General features: G+C 41.4%; 1 protein-coding gene across 1 annotated transcript in view; it reads left to right on the top strand.

Moving 5' to 3' along the window:
- Positions 1–24801, top strand: part of CSMD1 (CUB and Sushi multiple domains 1) — a gene marked incomplete at its 3' end in the record, with an annotated part of 1679169 nt that overhangs the window by 1432558 nt on the left and 221810 nt on the right. The window contains exon 33 of the mRNA XM_079726547.1: positions 222–424. Within this exon, the coding sequence (XP_079582673.1) occupies positions 222–424 (203 nt within the window). The remainder of the gene's footprint in view (positions 1–221; positions 425–24801) is intronic.

The raw sequence follows: 24801 nt of genomic DNA, 5'->3' as shown, positions 1-24801 counted from the left end.
AGACAGAAAGAAGTAGGTGCTTCTGTTTTCTGATGTGCACGAGTGAATCCACTTCTGTGAGGCTCCAGGCTCATCCATAACTGTCAGACAAGGAAAGGCACGTTGGGGTGGGGTTTGGTGTGGGTGAAACGGGCTGATGTGTACCCGAGTTTTGTGCTGGGGTGTCCTCACTGGGCGGGAGGGGCCTTTCAGTCACCGTACCAGCTGTGCTCTCCTTGCAGCCTCCACTTCATCGTGTTTGACACGGAGCTGGCCCATGACATTCTGAAGGTGTGGGATGGGCCGGTGGACAGCGCCATCCTGCTGAAGGAGTGGAGCGGCTCAGCACTGCCCGAGGACATTCACAGCACCTTCAGTTCGCTCACTCTGCAGTTCGACAGCGACTTCTTCATCAGCAAGTCCGGGTTCTCCATCCAGTTCTCAAGTAGGTGCACGGCCCCCTTCTTTGTGATCTGGACACTGGGAGACAGATCCGCATCTGTGTCTTAAGGTTCCCCGGAAAAGGGTGTACCTTTTGTTGAGCAAACTACACAATTTTGAAAACACCTATCAAGAGAACGGTTTGTCTTGGGAAATTCTGTTCATTCTCAGATGGGGATAGACAGTGGCTCTCCTTAGTTATGGGGGGGAAAAAACTTACTTTAAAGGTTTGAGTTAATCAGTAAATATTTAAACTTGGGCCCAGGACAGATGTGGGTCTCTACCGGGAGGTCAAGTTTATCTTTGGTGCTCCCCGCCACACCCAGCACCAGCGCCAGGCTCCCTCAGTCTCTGGTTGGTGCCAGGAAGTCTTGTTGTCTCCAGGCTGCTTCAGTTTTCTGCTCTCAACTTCCCTGAATAGAAGGGCCCTGCATTTTTTCCCTCCTTAGGGCTGAGTTTCAAGCAGCTTATGTAGGATAGTAATCTCTGCAGGATTTAGTGGGCGCCTCATTTGCACTTTGAAGCTGTTACCTCTTGAAGATGGTTCCCACCTTCACTGTCTAGCCCATTTTTAAGGAGCAGTTTCCTGAGAAGGAAGGGGTGGAGATATTTTGTGGCAATTCCGTCTTTGCGAACCCTTCATATCGCACCGTGTAGAAGTGTCATATAATGTGGTAGCACCCAGGGTCAGCTGTCATCGTAAAACTAGCGGAATTTGCACATAAACATATTCTGGCTCAGTTTATCTCTGGGCAGGTCACTGTTGAGCCATACTTAGGATTTACATGAGTAAATGGACTTAGGTCAATTTGATGCTTTAAAAGGTTGGTAATAAAATTAAGGGTAAAGTCTGCACAGTTTCTTACCTCTGGTTCGCTGTGCTTTGAGGCAGTAGTTTGTGAACGTGTGTTCATGGAATAGAATCTCTACGTGGTAAAATTTTCACTGGTTTATGGCAAAAATATCAAGGTAAGTTTGCTTCTGCTATCCTGCCTTGGGAAAAAATGTTTTTTATTCCAAGGTTATATCATTTTTGCTCTTTTTTATGAGATAAATATGGCCTCCATCTTTAGAAATGGTGGTGAGAGTAGGTGAAAGATGTGTGATGTAATGTCCTTGTTTGGCAAAATGAAAAGGTTGGTACCATTTTGAGGTTATGTTTGTTTTCCTTTCCTACCCATTCTATACTCTCCTGGCCTTGGTTTCTTTTTCTTTTTCTTTTTTTTTAAATATAATTTATTCTTTAGAGCAGTTTTAGGTTCACAGCAAATTTGAGAGGAAGGTACAGAGATTTCCAATGTAACTCCCGCTTCCCCCAACATATACAGCCATCTCTGTTATCACCACCACCACCAGATGGTGCATTTGTTACAACTGATGAACTTACACTGATGTGTCACCACCCAGAGTCCACGGTTTACACTGGGGTTCACTCTTGGTGCTGTACATTCTGTGGGTTTGGACAAATGTGTAATGACATGGGTCCTTCATTATAGTATCATACAAAGCACTTTCACTGCCCTACCTATTTATTCCTCCCCCATCCCAACCTTTTGGCAACCACAGATCTTCTATCTTTTATCCATAGTTTTGCCTTTTCCAGAGTGTCATGTAGTTGGAATCATACAGTCTGTAGTCTTTTCAGGTTGGCTTCTTTCACTTAGTCACATGCATTTAAGGTTCCTCCTTTTCACAGCTTGATAGCTCATTTCTTTTTAGTGCTGAATAGTATTCTATTGTCTGGATGTATCACTGTTTATTTATCCATCACCTACTGAAGGACATCTTGGTTGCTTCCAACTTTTGGCAATTATGAACATTTGAACATTTGAACATATGAACATGCTATAAACATTTGCATGTAGGTTTTTGTGTGGACATAAGTTGTTAATTTCTTTGCGTAAATACCAAAGAGTGTGTTTGCTGGATTATATGGTAAGAGTATGTTGTTTTGTTCCTGGCCTTTTAAAATCTTCCCTTTTTAAAATTAATATGGAACCAAGAAACCACTTATTTTTCTACATTCCTCATGATTTTCTCTTTCAAAAGACATCTTCCTAGTTTGGGTTAAAGACAAAGGAGAATCCTTTATTTTAGTTATTTGAGAACATAGACATTTATGTTCTATATTTATAATTATACAAATAATATACTTAATTGACATATTGATGCTTAAGAGGTGATAAACATGAACATGCCCATTAAAGTTCCTACAGAAATGAAACTTGCTTAATTTTTTAAACTTGGTTTTCCAAGTGTTCTAGTTTGAGCCATACAGAATTGTTATTTTTGCAGATAAAAAATGGTTGAATGTTAGCATTTTCGTATGGTTTAACATAGCATTTGGTATACACTTTGGGAAATACCATTTGAAAATAAAATGTTGACTCTGAGGCTTTTGTATGAATGGGTTTCTACATGGTCTTTAAAACTCTATGGGAAGGAAAAAACAAGATATAAAATCTTTGCTTGGCATAATTTAGAAAAACTTGGCCTGAATTGTGATGCTGAAAATTTGGGTTTCTATCTTGACCTCTAGAGATTTGAAACTGACCTATCTCTTTCTTTATTGCTTTACTTGTGAATTGAAGATATTGCACCAAATTCTAAGCACCTTTCCACTTGCATCATGTATTTTCCCTTTGCCTTTTTAGATCTACTCTCCACCGTTTCTCAATCTACTCTGATCCTAGTGGTGGACATGCATGGACTATGTTCTGTGCCCTCTGCCTGGGTTCCTCCAGTGGGGGGCCCAGGCAGGAGATGAGAGGTGCAGGGAGGAGAGCGATGTCAGAGTGTGATACCTCCCTATCAGATTCCCTCAACCAAAGCTCACTATTTTTCTCAAGAAGCCGTATCCATACATGTCCCTTTCCAGGTTTCTGTAACCAACTCCCAGTGACCACACTTCTACCTGGGCTTCTCCAAACCCAACATTTGTAAAGAAACCCTCTCAAATGATCTATGGGAAGTGTGTCATATGTTTTGTGTTGGATCCTAAATGATACAGTTCCCAAAGGAACATTGTCAAGGCTGTGAAACTGACATTCCTATGTCCCAGGAACCCCCTTCAGCAATGGCAAGCTGGGGTATCTGGTCAACCTCCCTGCACCCGTGACCAATGTGCCACTCTCCTCTCCTGCAGTTCTGAGCCATCCTTTCCCCACTGGAGAATCCAGCCATGAAACTAGGTCAGGCTAGAGTCTTTCTAAACCAAAGGCTTGAATCTCCTTGAAACATGCAAAAGAGCCTATCCCTCCAGCTCAAGAAGCCTTGCTGCTCTTCTGTAGGTGGAAGGCAGGAAAAGCCCATTTATTTGTTTTTATGATCCTGGGACATAAAAAAAAAGAGGTACTTTATGTGTAAGTTAGATTGCGCTGCCATTCCTAAGACAGCTAATGTTAGAATTTGAAGTATTAGCACTTTTCTATGATTTCAAAATGAAATAAAAAATAATGGAACTTCAGTATTTTCCTCAAATAATTGATACTTTGAATATGACCTTTGTTGCAAAGCAAAAATGACATGTATTCAATAGTATTAAATTAGTTTTCTTGGTAAACCATTTTAACTTGATAGTATGCCAACACTATGTGAACTTCATATTGTAGGTGTAACTTAGTTATTGGAGGGAAAACCCTTATTTGAACATTCGTTTTTCTTAGAGACACTTGAATGATCTTTTCTCAATCAAGTTAAAGGGTAAGGATTTAACGTCAATGTCACCCCCCCATCAGTCACATAATCCCTACCTGGTTGTGGCTTTTTAATTTTGACAATTTCTCTATTATTAGAACACCTTCTTTAACTGCCTTCCGTCTCCTCATCCCCTCTTCGCCCTCCTTCTTCCAGTGACTGCTCCATTATAGTCTTGTTTCTGGTTCTTATCTTTCCTTCCCCAAGCTGTAAAGGTCGGCTTCCACTAGGGCCCATCCTCATGTCTCTTTCTCTCCATCAGTACTGACTCCTCAGGTTCCGTCGGTCAGCCTCCCAAGACCTGTCCCCTGAGTACCCGAGGTCTCCCTCCAACTTGATGTGGGGATAGAGAGCAGAGGACATACCACGTGAAACGTGACCACATTTCCAATCCTCTCCTTTCTCAAACCTGGTTTCCTTCAAGCTTTCCCATCTCGGTGAATGTCAGCTGCATTCTGAGTCGCCCCTTTATCTTCCACCCCACATATAATCCAGCATCAAATTCAGTAGGGTCCATATTCACAATCCCACATCTCTCCACCTGTACCCCTACCACCTTGATCTGAGTCCTTCCACACTGGACTGAGCTTCCCTGGCTTACAGACTGGCTTCGTCTCCCCGCTCTTGTCCATTTACGATCTTACCTGGTCAGAGGAACCAGCATGGGTCTTAATGAGGCACCTTGCTCTGGTCAGAGCTCTCCACTGGCTTCCCATCTCAGCCAGAGAGAGCTCTGATTCTCCCCGTTGCCAAAATAAAGGCTATAAAAGCCTATATGCAAGCTTATGCAAAACTCTACATTTTCAGTTTTCATTCTTAATTACTGCCCTCCACCCTGTCAACCCCCCTGTAACATACACGCCAGCAAGAGGCGTGTATGTATTTGTATGCACATATTCGGTATTTGTTTATTTTACACACTGCTCTTGGCTTTTTCCTCTTTGCTTGCTTAATGAATCCACATGTGGACACACCATCTTTTAAGACCCCTTTAGCAGAATTAATGACATGGTCACTTACAGTGCCCAAATTCAGTGCTCATATTTCTGATACAGTGTTTATCCCGTCATGTGTGGGCATCCTACTTGCAGTCTTCTGGACTAAGTTTCTGGAGGGCAGAATGTCTAGAACATGACATACAGTCAGTGGCTAAAAAGTGTTTTCTAATCAAATATTCTTGAAAACTTTCCAACGATGCGAATCTTGAAAATATTAGGATGATTTTGATTGTGTGACAAACACTATGTCATGTACCAAAAAGGATGTTTCATTACTGATTTCAGCTTCATTCAAAAATGTTAATAGAAAAGCCTTTAATAATAAAGATTCTTTCACTTCTGAGTTAGTTTCTGTCCAGTGTTAATGGTCTTTATATGACATTTATTATCAGAAGTAGTGGACAGTATAGACTGTGTTTTCACTGGTAAAAAACCACATTAGACAGATTTAATAACATGTATGCATCTTTGTTGACCTTTTAAGTTTTATAATTTTTTTTTCAGTTATACATATACATATGTTCCCATATCCCCTCCCTTTTGCGTCTCCCTCCCACTCTCCCTATCCCACCCCTCCAGGCAGTCACAAAGCACCGAGCTGATCTCCCTGTGCTATGCGGCTGCTTCCCACTAGCTATCTACCTTACGTTTGGTAGTGTATATATGTCCATGCCGCTCTTTCACTTTGTCACAGCTTACCCTTCCCCCTCCCCATATCCTCAAGTCCATTCTCTAGTAGGTCTGTGTCTTTATTCCTGTCTTACCCCTATGTTCTTCATGACATTTTTTTTTCTTAATTTCCATATATATGTGTCAGCATACAGTATTTGTCTTTCTCTTTCTGACTTACTTCACTCTGTATGACAGACTCTAGGTCCATCCACCTCATTACAAATAGCTCAATTTCATTTCTTTTTATGGCTGAGTAATATTCCATTGTATATATGTGCCACATCTTCTTTACCCATTCATCCGATGATGGACACCTAGGTTGTTTCCATCTCCGGGCTATTGTAAATAGGGCTGCTATGAACATTTTGGTACATGTCTCTTTTTGAATTATGGTTTTCTCAGGGTATATGCCCAGTAGTGGGATTGATGGGTCATATGGTAGTTCTATTTGTAGTTTTTTAAGGAACCTCCATACCGTTCTCCACAGTGGCTGTACCAATTCACATTCCCACCAGCAGTGCAAGAGTGTTCCCTTTTTTCCACACCCTCTCCAGCATTTATTGTTTCTAGATTTTTTGATGCTGGCCATTCTGACTGGTATGAGATGATATCTCATTGTAGTTTTGATTTGCATTTCTCTAATGAGTAAAGATGTTGAGCATCCTTTCATGTGTTTGTTGGCAGTCTGTATATCTTCTGTGGAGAAATGCCTATTTAGGTCTTCTGCCCATTTTTGGATTGGGTTGTTTGTTTTTCTGTTATTGAGCTGCATGAGCTGCTTATAAATTTTGGAGATTAATCCTTTGTCAGTTGCTTCATTTGCAAATATTTTCTCCCATTCTGAGGGTTGTCTTTTGGTCTTGTTTATGGTTTCCTTTGCTGTGCAAAAGCTTTTAAGTTTCATTAGGTCCCATGTGTTTATTTTTGTCTTTATTTCCATTTCTCTAGGAGGTGGGTCAAAAAGGATCTTGCTGTGATTTATGTCATAGAGTGTTCTGCCTATGTTTTCCTCTAAGAGTTTGATAGTGTCTGGCCTTACATTTAGGTCTTTAATCCATTTTGAGCTTATTTTTGTGTATGGTGTTAGGGAGTGATCTAATCTCATACTTTTACATGTCCCTATCCAGTTTTCCCAGCACCACTTATTGAAGAGACTGTCCTTTCTCCACTGTACATTCCTGCCTCCTTTATCAAAGATAAGGTGACCATATGTCCGTGGGTTTATCTCTGGGCTTTCTATCCTGTTCCATTGATCTATCTTTCTGTTTTTGTGCCAGTACCATACTGTCTTGATTACTGTAGCTTTGTAGTATAGTCTGAAGTCAGGGAGCCTGATTCCTCCAGCTCCATTTTTCATTCTCAAGATTGCTTTGGCTACTCGGGGTCTTTTGTGTTTCCATACAAATTGTGAAATTTTTTGTTCTAGTTCTGTGAAAAATGCCAGTGGTAGTTTGATAGGGATTGCATTGAATCTGTAGATTGCTTTGGGTAGTAGAGTCATTTTCACAATGTTGATTCTTCCAATCCAAGAACATGGTACATCTCTCCATCTATTTGTATCATCTTTAATTTCTTTCATCAGTGTCTTATAATTTTCTGCATACAGGTCTTTTGTCTCCTTAGGTAGGTTTATTCCTAGATATTTTATTCTTTTTGTTGCAATGGTAAATGGGAGTGTTTTCTTAATTTCACTTTCAGATTTTTCATCATTAGTGTATAAGAGTGCAAGAGATTTCTGTGCATTAATTTTGTATCCTGCAACTTTACCAAATTTATTGATTAGCTCTAGTAGTTTTCTGGTAGCATCTTCAGGATTCTCTATGTATAGTATCATGTCATCTGCAAACAGTGACAGCTTTACTTCTTCTTTTCCGATTTGGATTCCTTTTATTTCCTTTTCTTCTCTGATTGCTGTGGCTAAAACTTCCAAAACTATGTTGAATAAGAGTGGTGAGAGTGGGCAACCTTGTCTTGTTCCTGATCTTAGTGGAAATGGTTTCAGTTTTTCACCATTGAGGACGATGCTGGCTGTGGGTTTGTCATATATGGCCTTTATTATGTTGAGGAAAGTTCCCTCTATGCCTACTTTCTGCAGGGTTTTTATCCTAAATGGGTGTTGAATTTTGTCGAAAGCTTTCTCTGCATCTATTGAGATGATCATATGGTTTTTCTCCTTCAATTTGTTAATATGGTGTATCACGTTGATTGATTTGCGTATATTGAAGAATCCTTGCATTCCTGGAATAAACCCCACTTGATCATGGTGTATGATCCTTTTTTTTTTTTTTTTTTTTTTTTTTTTTGTGGTACGCGGGCCTCTCACTGTTGTGGCCTCTCCCGTTGCGGAGCACAGGCTCCGGATGCGCAGGTTCAGCAGCCATGGCTCACGGGCCCAGCCGCTCCGCGGCATATGGGATCCTCCCAGACCGGGGCACGAACCCGTATCCCCTGCATCGGCAGGCGGACTCTCAACCACTGCGCCACCAGGGAGGCCCTATGATCCTTTTAATGTGCTGTTGGATTCTGTTTGCTAGTATTTTGTTGAGGATTTTTGCATCTATGTTCATCAGTGATATTGGCCTGTAGTTTTCTTTCTTTGTGACATCCTTGTCTGGTTTTGGTATCAAGGTGATGGTGGCCTCGTAGAATGAGTTTGGGAGTGCTCCTCCCTCTGCTATATTTTGGAAGAGTTTGAGAAGGATAGGTGTTAGCTCTTCTCTAAATGCTTGATAGAATTTGCCTGTGAAGCCATCTGGTCCTGGGCTTTTGTTTGTTGGAAGATTTTTTATCACAGTTTCAATTTCAGTGCTTGTGATTGGTCTGTTCATATTTTCTATTTCTTCCTGATTCAGTCTTGGCAGGTTGTGCATTTCTAAGAATTTGTCCATTTCTTCCAGGTTGTCCATTTTATTGGCATAGAGTTGATTGTAGTAGTAATCTCTCATGATCTTTTGTATTTCTGCAGTGTCAGTTGTTACCTCTCCTTTTTCATTTCTAATTCTATTGATTTGAGTCTTCTCCCTTTTTTTCTTGATGAGTCTGGCTAATGGTTTATCAATTTTGTTTATCTTCTCAAAGAACCAGCTTTTAGTTTTATTGATCTTTGCTATCGTTTCCTTCATTTCTTTTTCATTTATTTCTGATCTGATTTTTATGATTTCTTTCCTTCTGCTAACTTTGGGATGTTTTTGTTCTTCTTTCTCTAATTGCTTTAGGTGCAAGGTTAGGTTGTTTATTCGAGATGTTTCCTGTTTCTTAAGGTGGGATTGTATTGCTATAAACTTCCCCCTTAGAACTGCTTTTGCTGCATCCCATAGGTTTTGGGTCGTCATGTCTCCATTGTCATTTGTTTCTAGGTATTTTTTAATTTCCTCTTTGATTTCTTCAGTGATCACTTCGTTATTAAGTAGTGTATTGTTTAGCCTCCATGTGTTTGTATTTTTTACAGATCTTTTCCTGTAATTGATATCTAGTCTCATAGCATTGTGATCGGAAAAGATACTTGATACAATTTCAATTTTCTTAAATTTATCAAGGCTTGATTGTGACCCAAGATATGATCTATCCTGGAGAATGTTCCATGAGCACTTGAGAAAAATGTGTATTCTGTTGTTTTTGGATGGAATGTCCTATAAATATCAATTAAGTCCATCTTGTTTAATGTATCATTTAAAGCTTGTGTTTCCTTATTTATTTTCATTTTGGATGATCTGTCCATTGGTGAAAGTGGGGTGTTAAAGTCCCCTACTATGATTGTGTTACTGTCGATTTCTCCTTTTATGGCTGTTAGCATTTGCCTTATGTATTGAGGTGTTCCTATGTTGGGTGCATAAATATTTACAATTGTTATATCTTCTTCTTGGATCGATCCCTTGATCATTATGTAGTGTCCTTCTTTGTCTCTTCTAATAGTCTTTAGTTTAAAGTCTATTTTGTCTGATATGAGAATTGCTACTCCAGCTTTCTTTTGGTTTCCATTTGCATGGAATATCTTTTTCCATCCCCTTACTTTCAGTCTGGATGTGTCTCTAGGTCTGAAGTGGGTCTCTTGTAGACAGCATATATATGGGTCTTGTTTTTGTATCCATTCAGCCAATCTGTGTCTTTTGGTGGGAGCATTTAGTCCATTTACATTTAAGGTAATTATCAATATGTATGTTCCTATTCCCATTTTCTTAATTGTTTTGGGTTTGTTATTGTAGGTCTTTTCCTTCTGTTGTGTTTCTTACCTAGAGAAGTTCCTTTAGCATTTGTTGTAAAGCTGGTTTGGTGGTGCTGAACTCTCTCAGCTTTTGCTTGTCTGTAAACGTTTTAATTTCTCCATCAAATCTGAATGAGATCCTTGCTGGGTAGAGTAATCTTGGTTGCAGGTTTTTCTCCTTCATCACTTTAATTATGTCCTGCCACTCCCATCTGGCTTGTAGAGTTTCTGCTGAGAGATCAGCTGTTATCCTGATGGGGATTCCCTTGTGTGTTATTTGTTGTTTTTCCCTTGCTGCTTTTAATATGATTTCTTTGTGTTTAATTTTTGACAGTTTGATTAATATGTGTCTTGGTGTATTTCTCCTTGGATTTATTCTGTATGGGACTCTCTGTGCCTCCTGGACTTGATTAACTATTTCCTTTCCCATATTAGGGAAGTTTTCAACTATAATCTCTTCAAATATTTTCTCAGTCCCTTTCTTTTTCTCTTCTTCTTCTGGAACCCCTATAATTCGAATGTTGGTGCGTTTAATATTGTCCCAGAGGTCTCTGAGACTGTCCTCTGTTCTTTTCATTCTTTTTTCTTTATTTTGCTCTGCAGCAGTTATTTCCACTATTTTATCTTCCACCTCACTTATCCGTTCTTCTGCCTCAGTTATTCTGCTATTGATCCCATCTAGAGAATTTTTTATTTCATTTATTGTGTTTTTAATCGATGCTTGATTCATCTTTAGTTCTTCTAGGTCCTTGTTAACTGTTTCTTGCATTTTGTCTATTCTATTTCCAAGATTTTGGATCTGGGAAATAGAATCTTGGATCATCTTTACCATCATTATTCTGAATTCTTTTTCAGGTAGACTGCCTATTACCTCTTCATTTGTTAGGTCTGGTGGGTTTTTATCTTGCTCCTTCTCCTGCTGTGTGTTTTTCTGTCTTCTCATTTTGCTTATGTTACTGTGTTTGGGGTCTCCTTTTTGCAGGCTGCAGGTTCGTAGTTCCCGTTGTTTTTGGTGTCTGTCCCCAGTGGCTAAGGTTGGTTTAGTGGGTTGTGTAGGCTTCCTGGTGGAGGGGACTAGTGCCTGTGTTCTGGTGGATGAGGCTGGATCTTGTCTTTCTGGTGGGCAGGTCCACGTCTGGTGGTGTGTTTTGGGGTGTCTGCGGACTTTTTATGATTTTAGGCAGCCTCTCTGCTAATGGGTAGCGTTGTGTTCCTGTCTTGCTAGTTGTTTGGCATAGGGTGTCCAGCACTGTAGCTTGCTGGTCGTTGAGTGAAGCTGGGTGCTGGTGTTGAGATGGAGATCTCTGGAAGATTTTCGCCGTTTGATATTATGTGGAGCTGGGAGGTCTCTTGTGGACCAGTGTCCTGAAGTTGGCTCTCCCACCTCAGAGGCACAGCACTGACTCCTGGCTCCTCAATTTGGGATGATTTGTTGTCTATTCATGTATTCCACAGATGCAGGGTACATCAAGTTGATTGTGGAGCTTTAATCTGCTGCTTCTGAGGCTGCTGGGAGAGGTTTCCCTTTCTCTTCTTTGTTCTCACAGCTCCTGGGTCTCAGCTTTGGATTTGGCCCCGCCTCTGCGTGTAGGTCGCCGGAGGGCGTCTGTTCTTCGCTCAGACAGGACAGGGTTAAAGGAGCAGCCTCTTCGGGGACTCTGGCTCACTCAGGCCGGGCGGGAGGGAGGGGCACGGAGTGCGGGGCGAGCCTGCAGCGGCAGAGGTCGGCGTGACGTTGCACCAGCCCGAGGTGCGCCGTGCGTTCTCCCAGGGAAGCCGCCCCTGGATCCCGGGACCCCGGCAGTGGCGGGCTGCACAGGCTCCCGGAAGGGCGGTGTGGACAGTGACCTGCGCTCGCACACAGGCTTCTTGGCGGCGGCAGCAGCAGCCCCAGCGTCCCACACCCGTCACTGGGCTCCGCGCTTTCAGTCGCGACTCGCGCCCGTCTGTGGAGCCCCTTTAAGCAGCGCTCTTAATCCCCTCTCCTCGCGCACCAGGAAACCAAGAGGGAAGAAAAAGTCTCTTGCCTCTTCGGCAGCTCCAGAGTTTTCCCGGACTCCCTCCCGGCTAGCTGTGGCACATTAGCCCCCTTCAGGCTGAGTTCTCGCCGCCAGCCCCAGTCCTCTCCCTGCGCTCTGACCGAAGCCCGAGCCTCAGCTTCCAGCGCCGCCCACCCCAGCGGGCGAGCAGACAAGTCTCTCGGGCTGGTGAGTGCCGCTCGGCACCGATCCTCTGTGCGGGAATCTCTCCGCTTTGCCCTACCCAGGTATGTGGGGAGTTTCTTGCCTTTTGGGAGGTCTGGGGTCTTCTGCCAGCGTTCAGTAGGTGTTCTGTAGGAGTTGTTCCACGTGTAGCTGTATTTCTGGTGTATCCGTGGGGAGGAAGGTGATCTCCGTGTCTTACTCTTCCGCCGTCTTACCTGGAAGTCTTTATAATTCTTTATACATTTATTTATCCTTCCTTAATGTTTTGGTACCAGTTGGAAACCAAGCAAACTGTTTTCATTTTATAAAGATTAATACCCATGTTTTAATTTAAATGAACATAGTTTAATCTATTATTGATAAATTTCCTTATTTTATTAAAAAAATGATCATTTTTTCCCTGCTTTATAATAATCTTGGGAGAAGAACAACTGCTTACTGGGGTGTGGGGATAGTGATTCTTAGCCTCAGTGCTATGTGTCTGTGTGCAGGCTTAATGGCCACTGAGGGAGCAGCTGCACACCACACCCTTCCTTATGTGTGTGTTTACCTTCCCTTTGCTGTAAGACATTTTCTCCACTAGAAAAATGAACTGTTGGTGCTCACAGGATTTTCAAACCCCATTCAAGGTCCATCGTCCTGCCAGCTCCGCACAGCATGTAAAACATGAGAATAAGAACTGACTAGTGCAGTTATGTTAATTGTAATCAGCCTAACACTTTTCATTAAAATTTAATTACTATTTAATCATGCATAAAATGCAAGAAAATGGAGTTCGGCTCACAAAACTGACCTTTACTCTAGGGGTTAAATAAACTTCAGCTGAGCCTCTAGTGGTCCGAACTCTCAGCTCGCCCACTCTAGGGAGAGCGGCTCCAGGGCGACCTTGCGTCCTCAGATTCCATGAGATTGATTTCCCTGTAAATAATGGTCCTAACTTAGCGGCTACATAACATCCCTTCCTAATTTACTTTATTGAGGATAATTTAATAGGTACATTTTCATTTTAAAAAAATCATTTATTGTTCAAAACAAGAGAGACCCCTGGGGCTGCCAGTTGCTGAGCAGAGTGGGATTGTTTATAGGAGAGAACCGGCCATAGAGCCCGGGCGCCTGTACCAAGTTTCTGCGCAGAGACAGGACACAGCAGGTGCAGCTAGACTGCTCACCCCCTGCTCTCTTGGGACTCCCCTTGTGGGGCTGGTGGAAAACTGATCGTATGTTCTTATCATTGGCCACTCACACCCAGAGAGGCCAAAGTGTTTTATCCACCTTTGATTGCTTGCACCCAGCTCATAACAGGGGTAGAACTGGTGTGTGTTGAATTATTGAGACTAAGATGCTAGCTTATTTAGAATTCAGTTTAAATTCTAAATCCTGGATTCCACAGAGTGTTGGGGTTTTAGCTGTGGTTGGCTTTGTCTAATAGTAACAAGATTGATAACAAGAGGAACAGAGAAAAGCAGGGCACATAATGGCATCTTCCCTATTCTTGGGGACATATCTTTTTTCCCCTCCAGTTTTATTGAAATATAACTGACTTATTGCATATGTGGAATCTAAGAAACAAAGCAAACTAGTGAATATAAAAAAAAACAAAACAGGAACAGACTCACCAGTAGAGAGGACAAACTAGTGGTTACCAGTGGGAAGAGGGAAGTGGGGAAGGGCAAGATAGGGTAGGGGGTTAAGAGGTACAAACAATTATATATAACATAGATAAGCCACAAAGATATGTACAGCACAAGGAAGTAAAGCCATTGTTTTGTAACAACGTTATTTGGAGTATAATCTATAAAAATATTGAATCACTGTGTTGTACACCTGAAACTAATATATTCAATAATACTGTAAATCAACTATACCTCAATTTTAAAAAATAATAAAATAATTGATACATAGAAATGTGTAAGTTTAAGGTGTACAGCATGTTGATTTGATACATTTAGAGACTAAAAAATGATCATCGCTGTAGTTCATACCACATCACGTCACATAATTACCACTGCTTTTTGGTGGTGAGAACACTGAAGAGCTACTATCTTAGCAACTTCCAGGTATATAATGCAGTGTTCTTAACTGTAGTCACCATGCTGTGCATTAGACCCCCAGAACTTATTTATCTTGTTACTGGAGGTTTGTGCCCTTTGACCAACATCTCCCCATTCACTCCCACCCCCCAGCCCCTGATAATCACCATTCTACTCTCTGATTCTATGAATTCAGCTTTTTCAGATTCCACATATGTGCTATCATACAGTATTTGTCTTTCTCTTCCTGATATCCCACATAGCATAATGCCCTCGAGGTCCATCCATGTTGTCGCAAATGGCAGGATTTCCTTCTTTTCCGTGGGTGAACTAACAGTCCTGTGTGTGTGTGTGTGTGTGTGTGTGTGTGTGTGTGTGTGTGTGTGTTTGCATGTACTTCATCTTCTTTATCCATTCATGTGTAGATAGACACTTAGGTTGTTTCCATATCTTGGCTATTGTGAATAGTGCTGCAGTGGACATGGGGTGCGGGTATCTCTTTGAGATCCTGTTTTCTTTCCCTTTGATCTTGTGTGCAGAAGTGGGATTGCTGGATCATATGGTAGCTCTATTTTTAATTTTTTGAGGAACCTCCCCGCTGTATTCCACAGTGGCTGCACCAATTAGCATTTCCACCAGCAGTGCACAAAGGGTTCCCTTTCCTTGAGGATGTATCTAATACTTAACTGTGAAAGAGATCTCAACCCTTTTCTACAAAACTACTAGTGGGAGTATCATCTGTACCTACCTTTCTGCTAATCTAAATCTTGCTCCTACTGAAAGCGCATAAATCACTCCTCAGGCAGCAGGGATTCCTGTGGGGAGTCCCAGCATGGCTCCCCTCCCCCAGGACCTCGGATGTAACTGTCAATCAGCACACCGCAGTAGGCAGAGTTATGCTACCTTGCTTGAATGAGAAGGGAATGCTCCTAACGTTTACAGACTGAATTATCACAATGTCTTTAAAAGCATGTCATTCAGAAATAAGTTGAGTCAGTGAGGAGAACATAGAAAATTTGAATCACTGTGACAAATATTGAGATAAGCATCTGACCACACCCTGTCCAGGTCACCCTTGTCCTCATAATGTGTGTGAACACATTGGTGTAATAATTAGGAATTAATGAACTAACCACTCATTCATTCCTTCGTGTATTACTTTATTTATTCACCAACCAATATTGAACCCCTTCCTGCTGTGCTCCTGATCCGTGCTGGCGTTGGGGATCCAGTGCCAATAAAGCAGACGTTGCCCAGTCTTCATAAAAGTTATGGGGAAACGTATGCCATTCACCTAGAATCTCCTTGCCTCTGTGCACCTCCTCTGGACGGCCCACCTGCTGAGGACCCTGGTCTGCTTCCCTGCAGCTCCGGGATGTGTCCTCCACCTTCCCTGGGGTGACGCCCACCTCTGAGGTCTTCAGCTCCTGCTTTATGCCCTGCAGTCTCCACTCCACTCTACCAGCCACTCTTGGGAAGATGCACTGCATCCTGCTTCACCTTCAGTCGGCAAAGCTGAACTGGAACACGCTGCTCCGTTCCCACAGCTGATCTTCCCATCTTCACTTCCCCGCCTCCGTCGGTTCTTCGTGCTTACTGGGGCGTCTAGGCTGTCGCTGTTCTCCCTTCTGTTGGTTCCTCCTAAATTCCCGATACTTCTTTTCTGTCTGCAGCCATTTTATCCTTAAAATCAAGTCTCTTACCACATGCTAAGCTCCCTGGCCCATGGGCTTCCTGCATCGCGTCTGCCCAGCATCCTCTGGTGAGAAGGAGACACGTAAACCAAGAGCTTCTTCCCAGTGACTGTGGGACCCCCACCCTCACGTGGCTGAGCTACAATCACTTATTTTGCCAGGGAACTCTGGGTCCCATTCACCTCATTTTCAAACCTTCGCCCCTTTCCTCATCTCCTCTTCGGGGCAGTGGATGATCTGGAGTCTTCATTCACAAAGATAAACCTGTCAGAAGGATTTCCTTCCACTTCCTCCAGGAGACATCATTCTGTTTCTTCACTCCTGTTAGCTTGGGATAGTCATGCCTTCTCCCAAGCAAGGCTGGTCCTATCGTGGCTGTGCCCCCGGCTGCTGGGACCTTGCCCGCTCTGTCCTCGTCTTCTTTCATTTTCATCCTTTCCTCTGACTCCTCACTTCCTTGTACACAGATGCTCAAATCACAATTTAAGATAAATACATACAACAACCCTTTGCCACTTTTGAGCATCCTGTTTTTCTCCTTCATCTAGAACATGTTTTGGGCCTGCTGTGTGCGTTTCCTCGCCTCCAAATCATCCTGCAGCCCCCTGGTTTGTTTCTGCCTCCATCACCTCGGTTTCACTGCTCTTGTCACGGTCAAAAATAAGCCATGAGTCTCAATCAACACACACCTTTTCGTGGTTCTGGTAAGTGGCCTCCTTCAGAAGTTCAGTGCATCTGACACTTCCCACCTTGTTGAAATATTATTTTCCCTGGATTTTCACGACTGTCCCTCAGATCCTTGCTGCCTTGCTAGTCCCTCTGTTGTCTCCTGCAGTCTCACCTTCTTCTTCCTGGTTTCCTTGGGACCTGGTCTTAAGTCATCCGCTCTCTCTATTCACTGTCTCTCTGAGCAATGTTCTTTCTTCGCTGGCTGTGGACAAAGATCCAGAAGGTCATCACTTCAAAACTCTCTATTTGGAGCTCACACCTGTCTTGTGAAGCTCTAAGGGGCCAAATACATAAATTCGTTTGGACATCTTGCAGACATGTCAAAATTGGAATGTCCGGATCTATCCCGTCACCACATCCAATCCAATCCAGACCCAGCCTCCAACAAGACCTCATGTTGCTGCTCTTATCTTGCATTTCTCCTTCATCACACAAGCCCACATCTGCTGGGTCTCACCCACACGAGACTCTTGTCTAAAGGGCTGCTCAGAGGACGGCAATTGTATTGAACCTGCATTTGAGAAAAGCCACCTTGGCCAAGAGCAAATCTAATCAAGCTAAGCCCCCCACTTAAAAAGTGCTTCTCCAGTTTCTGACTGGAGAATAAAATCCTGTTACATAACCCCCGACTGATTGACGTGGGGCTCCCGTGTACATCCCCATCCTCACCCACTCCTTCCACCTGGCTTCTAAGGACGTTTTTCTCCTGTTTTCAGACCTTCACTTGCACAGTGCCTTCTGCCCAGGACTCTGTCCCCCTGTTCACTGCCTGCTATTCCTGTCCGTTTCCTGAGTGGCAGTTAAACACCACTCCTTGTAGGAGGATTCTCTGAGCCCAAAGAATAAATAAGAACCCATTTTATATCATTTTTACACTTCCCCCTGTATAATGTTCACCACTAGTTATTTTTATAACTTTTTGGCTGTTACTGAATATCCTGCTATTCAGAAGTCAGATATTTTACACTAGTTACTGCATTTATCTCTGCCTCACTTTTGACACTTAGAAGTATTTTGTCTTTTGTTTTCTTGTGTACGTGTCTTATTTTCTCTGCTTATTTCTTCTTTTTGGTTATTGGTTCTAGTGAGACTGAATTTCCTAAATTATTTATTTTTTAAATATTTCTTCTCTAATATTCAGTCTTTAGGATGGTTCCAATTACAAGAGCAACCACCCAGTAGATGTGTGTTGAATTGAATTTTAAAAGTGACTTAAAACTTGTCTTTGGACTTCCCTGGTGGTGCAGTGGTTAAGAATCCACATGCCAATGCAGGGGACATGGGTTCGAGCCCTGGTCCGGGAAGATCCCACGTACCGCGGAGCAGCTAAGCCCGTGTGCCACAACAACTGAGCCTGCACTCTAGAGCCCATGAGCCACAACTGCTGAGCCCATGTGCCACAACTACTGAAGCCCGTGCGCGTAGAGCCCGTGCTCCACAACAAGAGAAGCCACTGCAGTGAGAAGCCGGCACACCGCAACGAAGAGCAGCCCCTGCTTGCCTTAACTAGAGAAACCCTGAGTGCAGTGAGGACCCAACGCAACCAAAAATAAATAGAATAAATAAATTAAAAAAAAAGAACTTGTCCTCCCCAGATAACTCACGTTCTCATTAAGGTGATTAAAAAAGAAATTTGAGGGCTTCCCTGGTGGCGCAGTGGTTGAGAGTCCGCCTGCCGATGCAGAGGACATGGGTTCGTGCCCCGGTCCGGGAAGATTCCACATGCCGCGGAGCGGCTGGGCCCGTGAGCCATGGCCGCTGAGCCTGCGCGTCCGGAGCCTGTGCTCCACAACGGGAGAGGCCACAGCAGTGAGAGGCCTGCGTACCGCAAAAAAAAAAAAAAAAAAGAAAGAAATTTGAGGTGCATATTTGAGTAATATGCTTGGAAGCATTTAGCAGTATTAAAGAGAATATAAACTGTCCAGATTTAGCAATCCTATCAGAGTGGGAGTGGAAAAAATACATATATATAATATAATATATTATAATATACTATATAACGTATGTATATAATATTATATATTGTATTATATATAAATATATATAATATATATATATATATATATTTTTTTTTTTTGCGGTACGCGGGCCTCTCACTGTTGTGGCCTCTCCCGTTGCAGAGCACAGGCTCCGGACGCGCAGGCTCAGCGACCATGGCTCACAGGCCCAGCCGCTCCATGGCATGTGGGATCTTCCCGCACCGGGGCACGAACCCGTGTCCCCTGCATTGGCAGGTGGACTCTCAACCACTGCGCCACCAGGGGAGCCCCTATATTATATTTTTATGTATATAATTTTAAGCATTGTAAGACTCAAACTATAGTAAACTGCATAATCCTGTAACAGAAAACTCTCAAAAGTATACGCACATATGCACACACATGTAATATTATATAATTTTTAGAACAGGCATCACAGAGGCACTGTTTTTCTACCCATGAAAGAAAACATGGCTTGGGGCTAAGCCCCATCTTAACAGCTCTGTAAGCAGGCATGTGCACAATGTTCATGGACTTAGGTTAAATTAGGGCACCATACTCTTTTCACCACCCACAGTTTTGATGAGGACTGCTCTCAAAGGTAAGGAACACAAAAGCACTTTGATTTATCAATTTTTCCCAAATATAAGGGACTGCTATTATTTATTCTCAGTTCTAGAGATATATTGACTCCAGAGAAGTATTATGTGATAAATGACACAGTCTGCAGCTCTCAAATTAGATTTCCCCAACTCTTTGGCCTCCTGTTTCACACTACTCAATTCAAACTGACAAAAAGTAAGATTCTCCTGACACTTGCTTGGCAGGAAGGCATGCAGATAGCGCAGTTTTGATTTAGAGGCAGGAAAAGATAGTAAACAGGTTAGCTCTCACTTCATCACACTAAGGTTATGATACCGGATACTTGCATGGCTGCAACCACCTGAGGTTTCTGTAACATGTTAAAATTGTTAATCGTGCACTTATTATCAGTAAAGAATAGGTGGATTTGCAGGACGTTTAATGAAATATGTGATAGTCATCTTTTTCTCTCCTCAAGTCTGTCTTGTGTCACTACACAGATTTTTATCTTTCATACTTATTAAAAGCTGAGAATCAATTTAACAGTGGTGACTAATGTGATAGATGTTTAGAACAGGATCTGTGGAGGGTGAGGTTTTCATTTGATTGTGACTTTAGATATAAAGAAACTAAAATCTCTTTGAATAACTGAATGAAGGATTCTTCACTGTTATGAGGATGCAAAACATAGGATTTTATGATGCATTCAAAGTGTAAATATCTGTGTTACTAAATAGATATAAAGTGTTTTTAAAATAACTCTAAAGTCTAAAGTATTTTTAGATCTTCAGGAACAGACATACTTGGTTTCCCATAGATTCTGTATTTGACATGATGAAAATAGAAGTGCTAATTAGTATTTTTTCTCAGAGCATTTGCAATTCCTTTATAAAGGAGGAAGTTAGCTTAGTTCCCAGTGCGGTCTTTGGAACTTAACTGACACAAGTGACTAAGGTACTGTTGTGAACACTAGTAGTCTGTTATATTTTTATGTCTTTTAAAAATTTTCCAAGTGCATTCTCTTACATGGTCTAATTTTTACAACTATGTGGTATGCAGATCTCAAAAACATAGTTTTATAACTAGCAAACAAATATTAGAACATTTATTTACAAGAAATAGAAAAATTATTTGACTTACAGAAATTGCCTAAATTGGACATGTATTATACACCACTAATGTTCTCTTTCCAATAATTGATTATGAGGATCTTTGAAATCATTTAAAAAGTTAATTTAAAACAATTTAAACAAGTTAATTTAAAAAATCCAATGTTATAGAGATAGAGAACTCATATCTTACTATAAGCAGCAGAAAAAGTATAAGGACGATTATTACAAAAAAATAAGTGACTCCTGAATTTGAAAATGAAAATCTGTAGGATGAGGGGATTTATTGTCTAGTTTAATAGCTGCAATATAAATAGCTCTTGAATTATTATATTTTGATTTAATTAGCATGAAATATGGAACTCAACTTTTTTTGCTTTAATGGAATTCACATTCCCTATTGTGCAGAATCAAAGTGATTGATTTATTTCTGTTGCATATTGAAGTTTTTTTTTAATTGTAGAACTCAATTTACACTTACGTTTGATAGTCTACTATAATGACATATTTTCATAGCTATTAAGTGCTTATTCAGTACAAAGACCATGAAAGCAAATGTTCCACTTTTGAAACATTGTTACAGAGGATGCTTGAGTAACAGATCATAAAGGCTATTTAATATTTTCGTATACTAACATCATTCTCTCTGTCTGCACAAATGTTTTAATGCCTGTGGTCCTGCTGACAAACTAAAACCTTTCACGCCTTCCGAGGCTTCAGCGTTCCTGTCTGAGGAATCTTGGCCTTTAATTTGTTCCCTCTGGCCCACAGTAATAGCATTAATGAAGCCTCTTGGTAAATAGTAATTGTGTTCATGAGAAAGGACTTTTCGTTTGATTTAGTATTTTTTTATTCTGAAAGAAAGAGTCATTTTCCTCAGGAATGAGTGACAATATATAGTGTGCATCTCCAGATTTGCCAGTATATATCCATAATTTCACAATCCTGAAGCCCATGTTGCTTTCTGTCATGAAGGAACATGCAGAAGTAACACGATTCCTGTGTTAAATCCTGATATTGTTTCATCCTTTGAAATTAAACATGTGTATACACATACATTCATATAATAAAAAATAATTTTAAATATAAAATGATTTGTATTCATTGTATGCAATTCAAGTGAATACTGCACCTCAGACATATATTTGTGCATATATATATAAACCTTTATAATTAAACTTTTTCTTTAGAAGTACTTGTAAATTCACATGCCCTTGTGAGAAATAAAACAGAGAGATCCTATGGACCCTTAGGAAGTCCCCCTCAGGGGTAATATCTTGCAAAACTAGAGCACAAATCACAGCCAGAATATCGACAGTGATCAGTCAATATGCAGAACATCCATCCCCAAAAGGGTCCCTCAGGTTGTCCTTTTATAGCCACACCCACTTCCCTCCTGCCACCACCCCATCCTTAACCCTGGCAACCTCTAATCTGTTCTCTATTTACATGACTTTGCCATTCCAACAATGTTATATGAAAGGAATCCTGTAAGGTGTAGTCTCCCTTTTTTCACTCAGCGTAGTTCTGTGGAGATTCACTGGGGCTGTTGTATGTCCCCTCAGTTTATTCCTTTGTGTTGCGGAGCAGTATTCCACAGACTGGATGTACCAGCTTGTTTAGTCATTCACCCACTGAAGGACATCTAGGTTATTTCTAGTTTGGGACCATTATGAATAAAGCCGCCATAAACATTCATGTACAAGTTTTTGTGTGAACATAAGTTTTCATTTATCTGGGATAAATGCCCAGAAGTGTAATTTCTGGGTTGAATGGCAATTGAATGTTTAGATTTTAATGGCCAAATAATTTTCCAGAGTGGCCGTACCATCTTACATTACCACCAGCAATGCCTAAGTGATTCCTTTTCTCTGCATCCTCACCATCATTTGATGTTGTCTATATATGTGATATTATTAGCTGCACTAATAGGTATGTAGTGATATCTCTTTGCATTTCCCTAATGGCTAATGATTTTGAACATCTTTGCACATACTTATTTGCCATCTGTACATTCTCTTCATTGACATGCCTTTTCATGCCTTTTGCCTGTTTTCTGGTTGGGTATTTTCATGTTTTTATTTTATTTTATTTTTTTGCATCTTCAGGATTCTCAATATATTTTAGATACTAGTCCTTTGTCAGATATGTGGCTTTTAAACTTTTTCTCTTGGTCTTTAGCTTGTCTTTTCATCCTATTAACAAAGTCTTTCTTGGAGAAATTTTTTTTTAATTTTGATGAAGTTTATTAATTTTTGCTTTTTATAGAACATGCTCTTGTTGTCATGTCCTTGCCTAGCCTTAAATCTCAAAGATTTTCTCCTAAAAGTTTTTCTGAAAGTTTTATAGTTATACCTTTTGTATTTAAATGTGATCAACTGTGAAAGAGCTTTTGTGTAAGATATGAGACTTGTGTCAAGGTTCTTTCCCCAGCACTGTGTGTTACTTTTGAAGCCCAGGAGAGGGATTTGTGCAATGTGCACTTGAGCAGCCAGCAGCTCTGCTCTTGATCTCGGAAGATCTCAGAAAACTCCGTGTCTCCAGTTCCTGAAGCACTTTGTCATTGTCAGAAGGGAGAGGAGGAATGTCGACTGAATTAAGTGGAACTTGGTAGAATTCATACCTACTTTCTTTAATTTGGAGTCTGGGATTGAGTGGAAGCACCCGTTGGATGACTTGAGGTTCCTCTTTTCTGTGTGTTTCCTAAACCTTTTCCAGCCACCAAAGCGCTGATGCACACGTGACAGAGTTCTGACGGCCAGTTCAGGTCTATCCTGTCAAATACAGTCAGTGACCCTCCAGAAGGAGATTTCCCTATTCAGTGCTATGATCTAACCCAAAAGAGCAACTTTTCAGAGAAAATGATAACCTGACCACGTGCATAAAGAGTTAATTCAATTTTCTTAACTCAAGAACATGAGGGGCTTCCCTGGTGGCGCAGTGGTTGAGAGTCCGCCTGCCGATGCAGGGGACGCGGGTTCGTGCCCCGGTCTGGGAGGATCCCACATGCCGCGGAGCGGCTGGGCCCGTGAGCCGTGGCCGCTGAGCCTGTGCTCCGGAGCCTGTGCTCCGCAAGGGGAGAGGCCACAACAGTGAGAGGCCCGCCTACCGCAAAAAAAAAAAAAAAAAAAAAAAAAAAAGAACATGAGAACTTAATATGCAGGTTAAGATCTGACTGTTAGATATCTCTGCTTCTGATATGGAGTGTATTGGTGTCGCTTTATACGTTTTTCCATATACGTGGTAAGCATTCTCTCTGTGGAGGTTATGTTATGAAAGGGTGTTTTAAGATAATAAATGTACACTAAACAAACTTTACTTCTATGAACTAATAACGCAGTTGATAAATATACTTTTAAATGATGTTTAAAAAACATGCAGGGGATTCCCTGGAGACACAGTAGTTAAGAATCCACCTGCCAATTCAGGGGACACGGATTCGAGCCCTGGTCCGGAAAGATCCCACATGCTGCGGAGCAACTAAGCCCATGCGCCACAACTCCTGAAGCCCCCACGCCTAGAGCCCGTGCTCCGCAACAAGAGAAGCCACCGCAGTGAGAAGCCCGCACACCGCAACAAAGAGTAGCCCCCGCTCGCTGCAACCAGAGAAAGCCCGCGCACAGCAACGAAGACCCAACACAGCCAAAAATAAACAAATAAATAAATAAATTTATTTTACAAAATAAAAATAAAAAACATGCAAGGAGGACTTGACACATTTAATAGGACATGTCCCAAATGCACAATTTTTTAGAATAGAAAAAGAACACAACTCTGCATGTTATTTTAATATGTATATATTCCATAAAGTCTCCAGTGTCAAAAATGACTTTATCCCATTGGAAATGAATTTGTGTACATTGCAATTCTTATGATACAATGGTTCTCCACCACCATTGCTGCCTCTTGCAAACAAAAACGTCAGGTCCGTGGCTCTCACGCTAAGTGGAGCACAGGTTCAGATTGCTCAAGCCCATCGAAACGGTTCTGGATTCAGAGACAAGGAGTAGCGATGTCCCTTAGATGCCACTGGGCCTGTGGAAGGTTCTTTATGACTTGAAATTGTCCAGGGAACCCCTGGGGAAATTGAAAAATACAATATCCATCACCTCAGGAATAGTATCTTCTTTTTCTAAGGTGATAGAAGGATAAGACTGATGCAACTAAAAATATTGTTTTCCTTTTTATGGCAATAAACTGGAATGATTCAGTCACCAAAATCCCATTTGAAGAAAAAAACGTTTAAGAGAAAATTGAGTGCAAGAAACATGTGACATATAAAAGAAAACAATCATAAAAAGGAAATGAGTGCATGCCTCATCCATAACTTTGTATGACCCTGAAGGTGAAAAAGCAATTTCTGACCCCAAAGAAATGTCTTTGGTTGGGGGCTTTCATATTAGTCTCCAAATAAGCTTTATTGCCTTTACCAGAAAACATCTTTACACAATTTGTAACTAGGGGAAAATAAAATGGCATTTATTTCA

Source organism: Hyperoodon ampullatus, assembly GCF_949752795.1.
Source record: "Hyperoodon ampullatus genome assembly, chromosome: 20".
NCBI classification, from domain to species: Eukaryota; Metazoa; Chordata; class Mammalia; order Artiodactyla; family Ziphiidae; genus Hyperoodon; species Hyperoodon ampullatus.
This window is presented reverse-complemented; position numbering and strand designations above follow the sequence as displayed.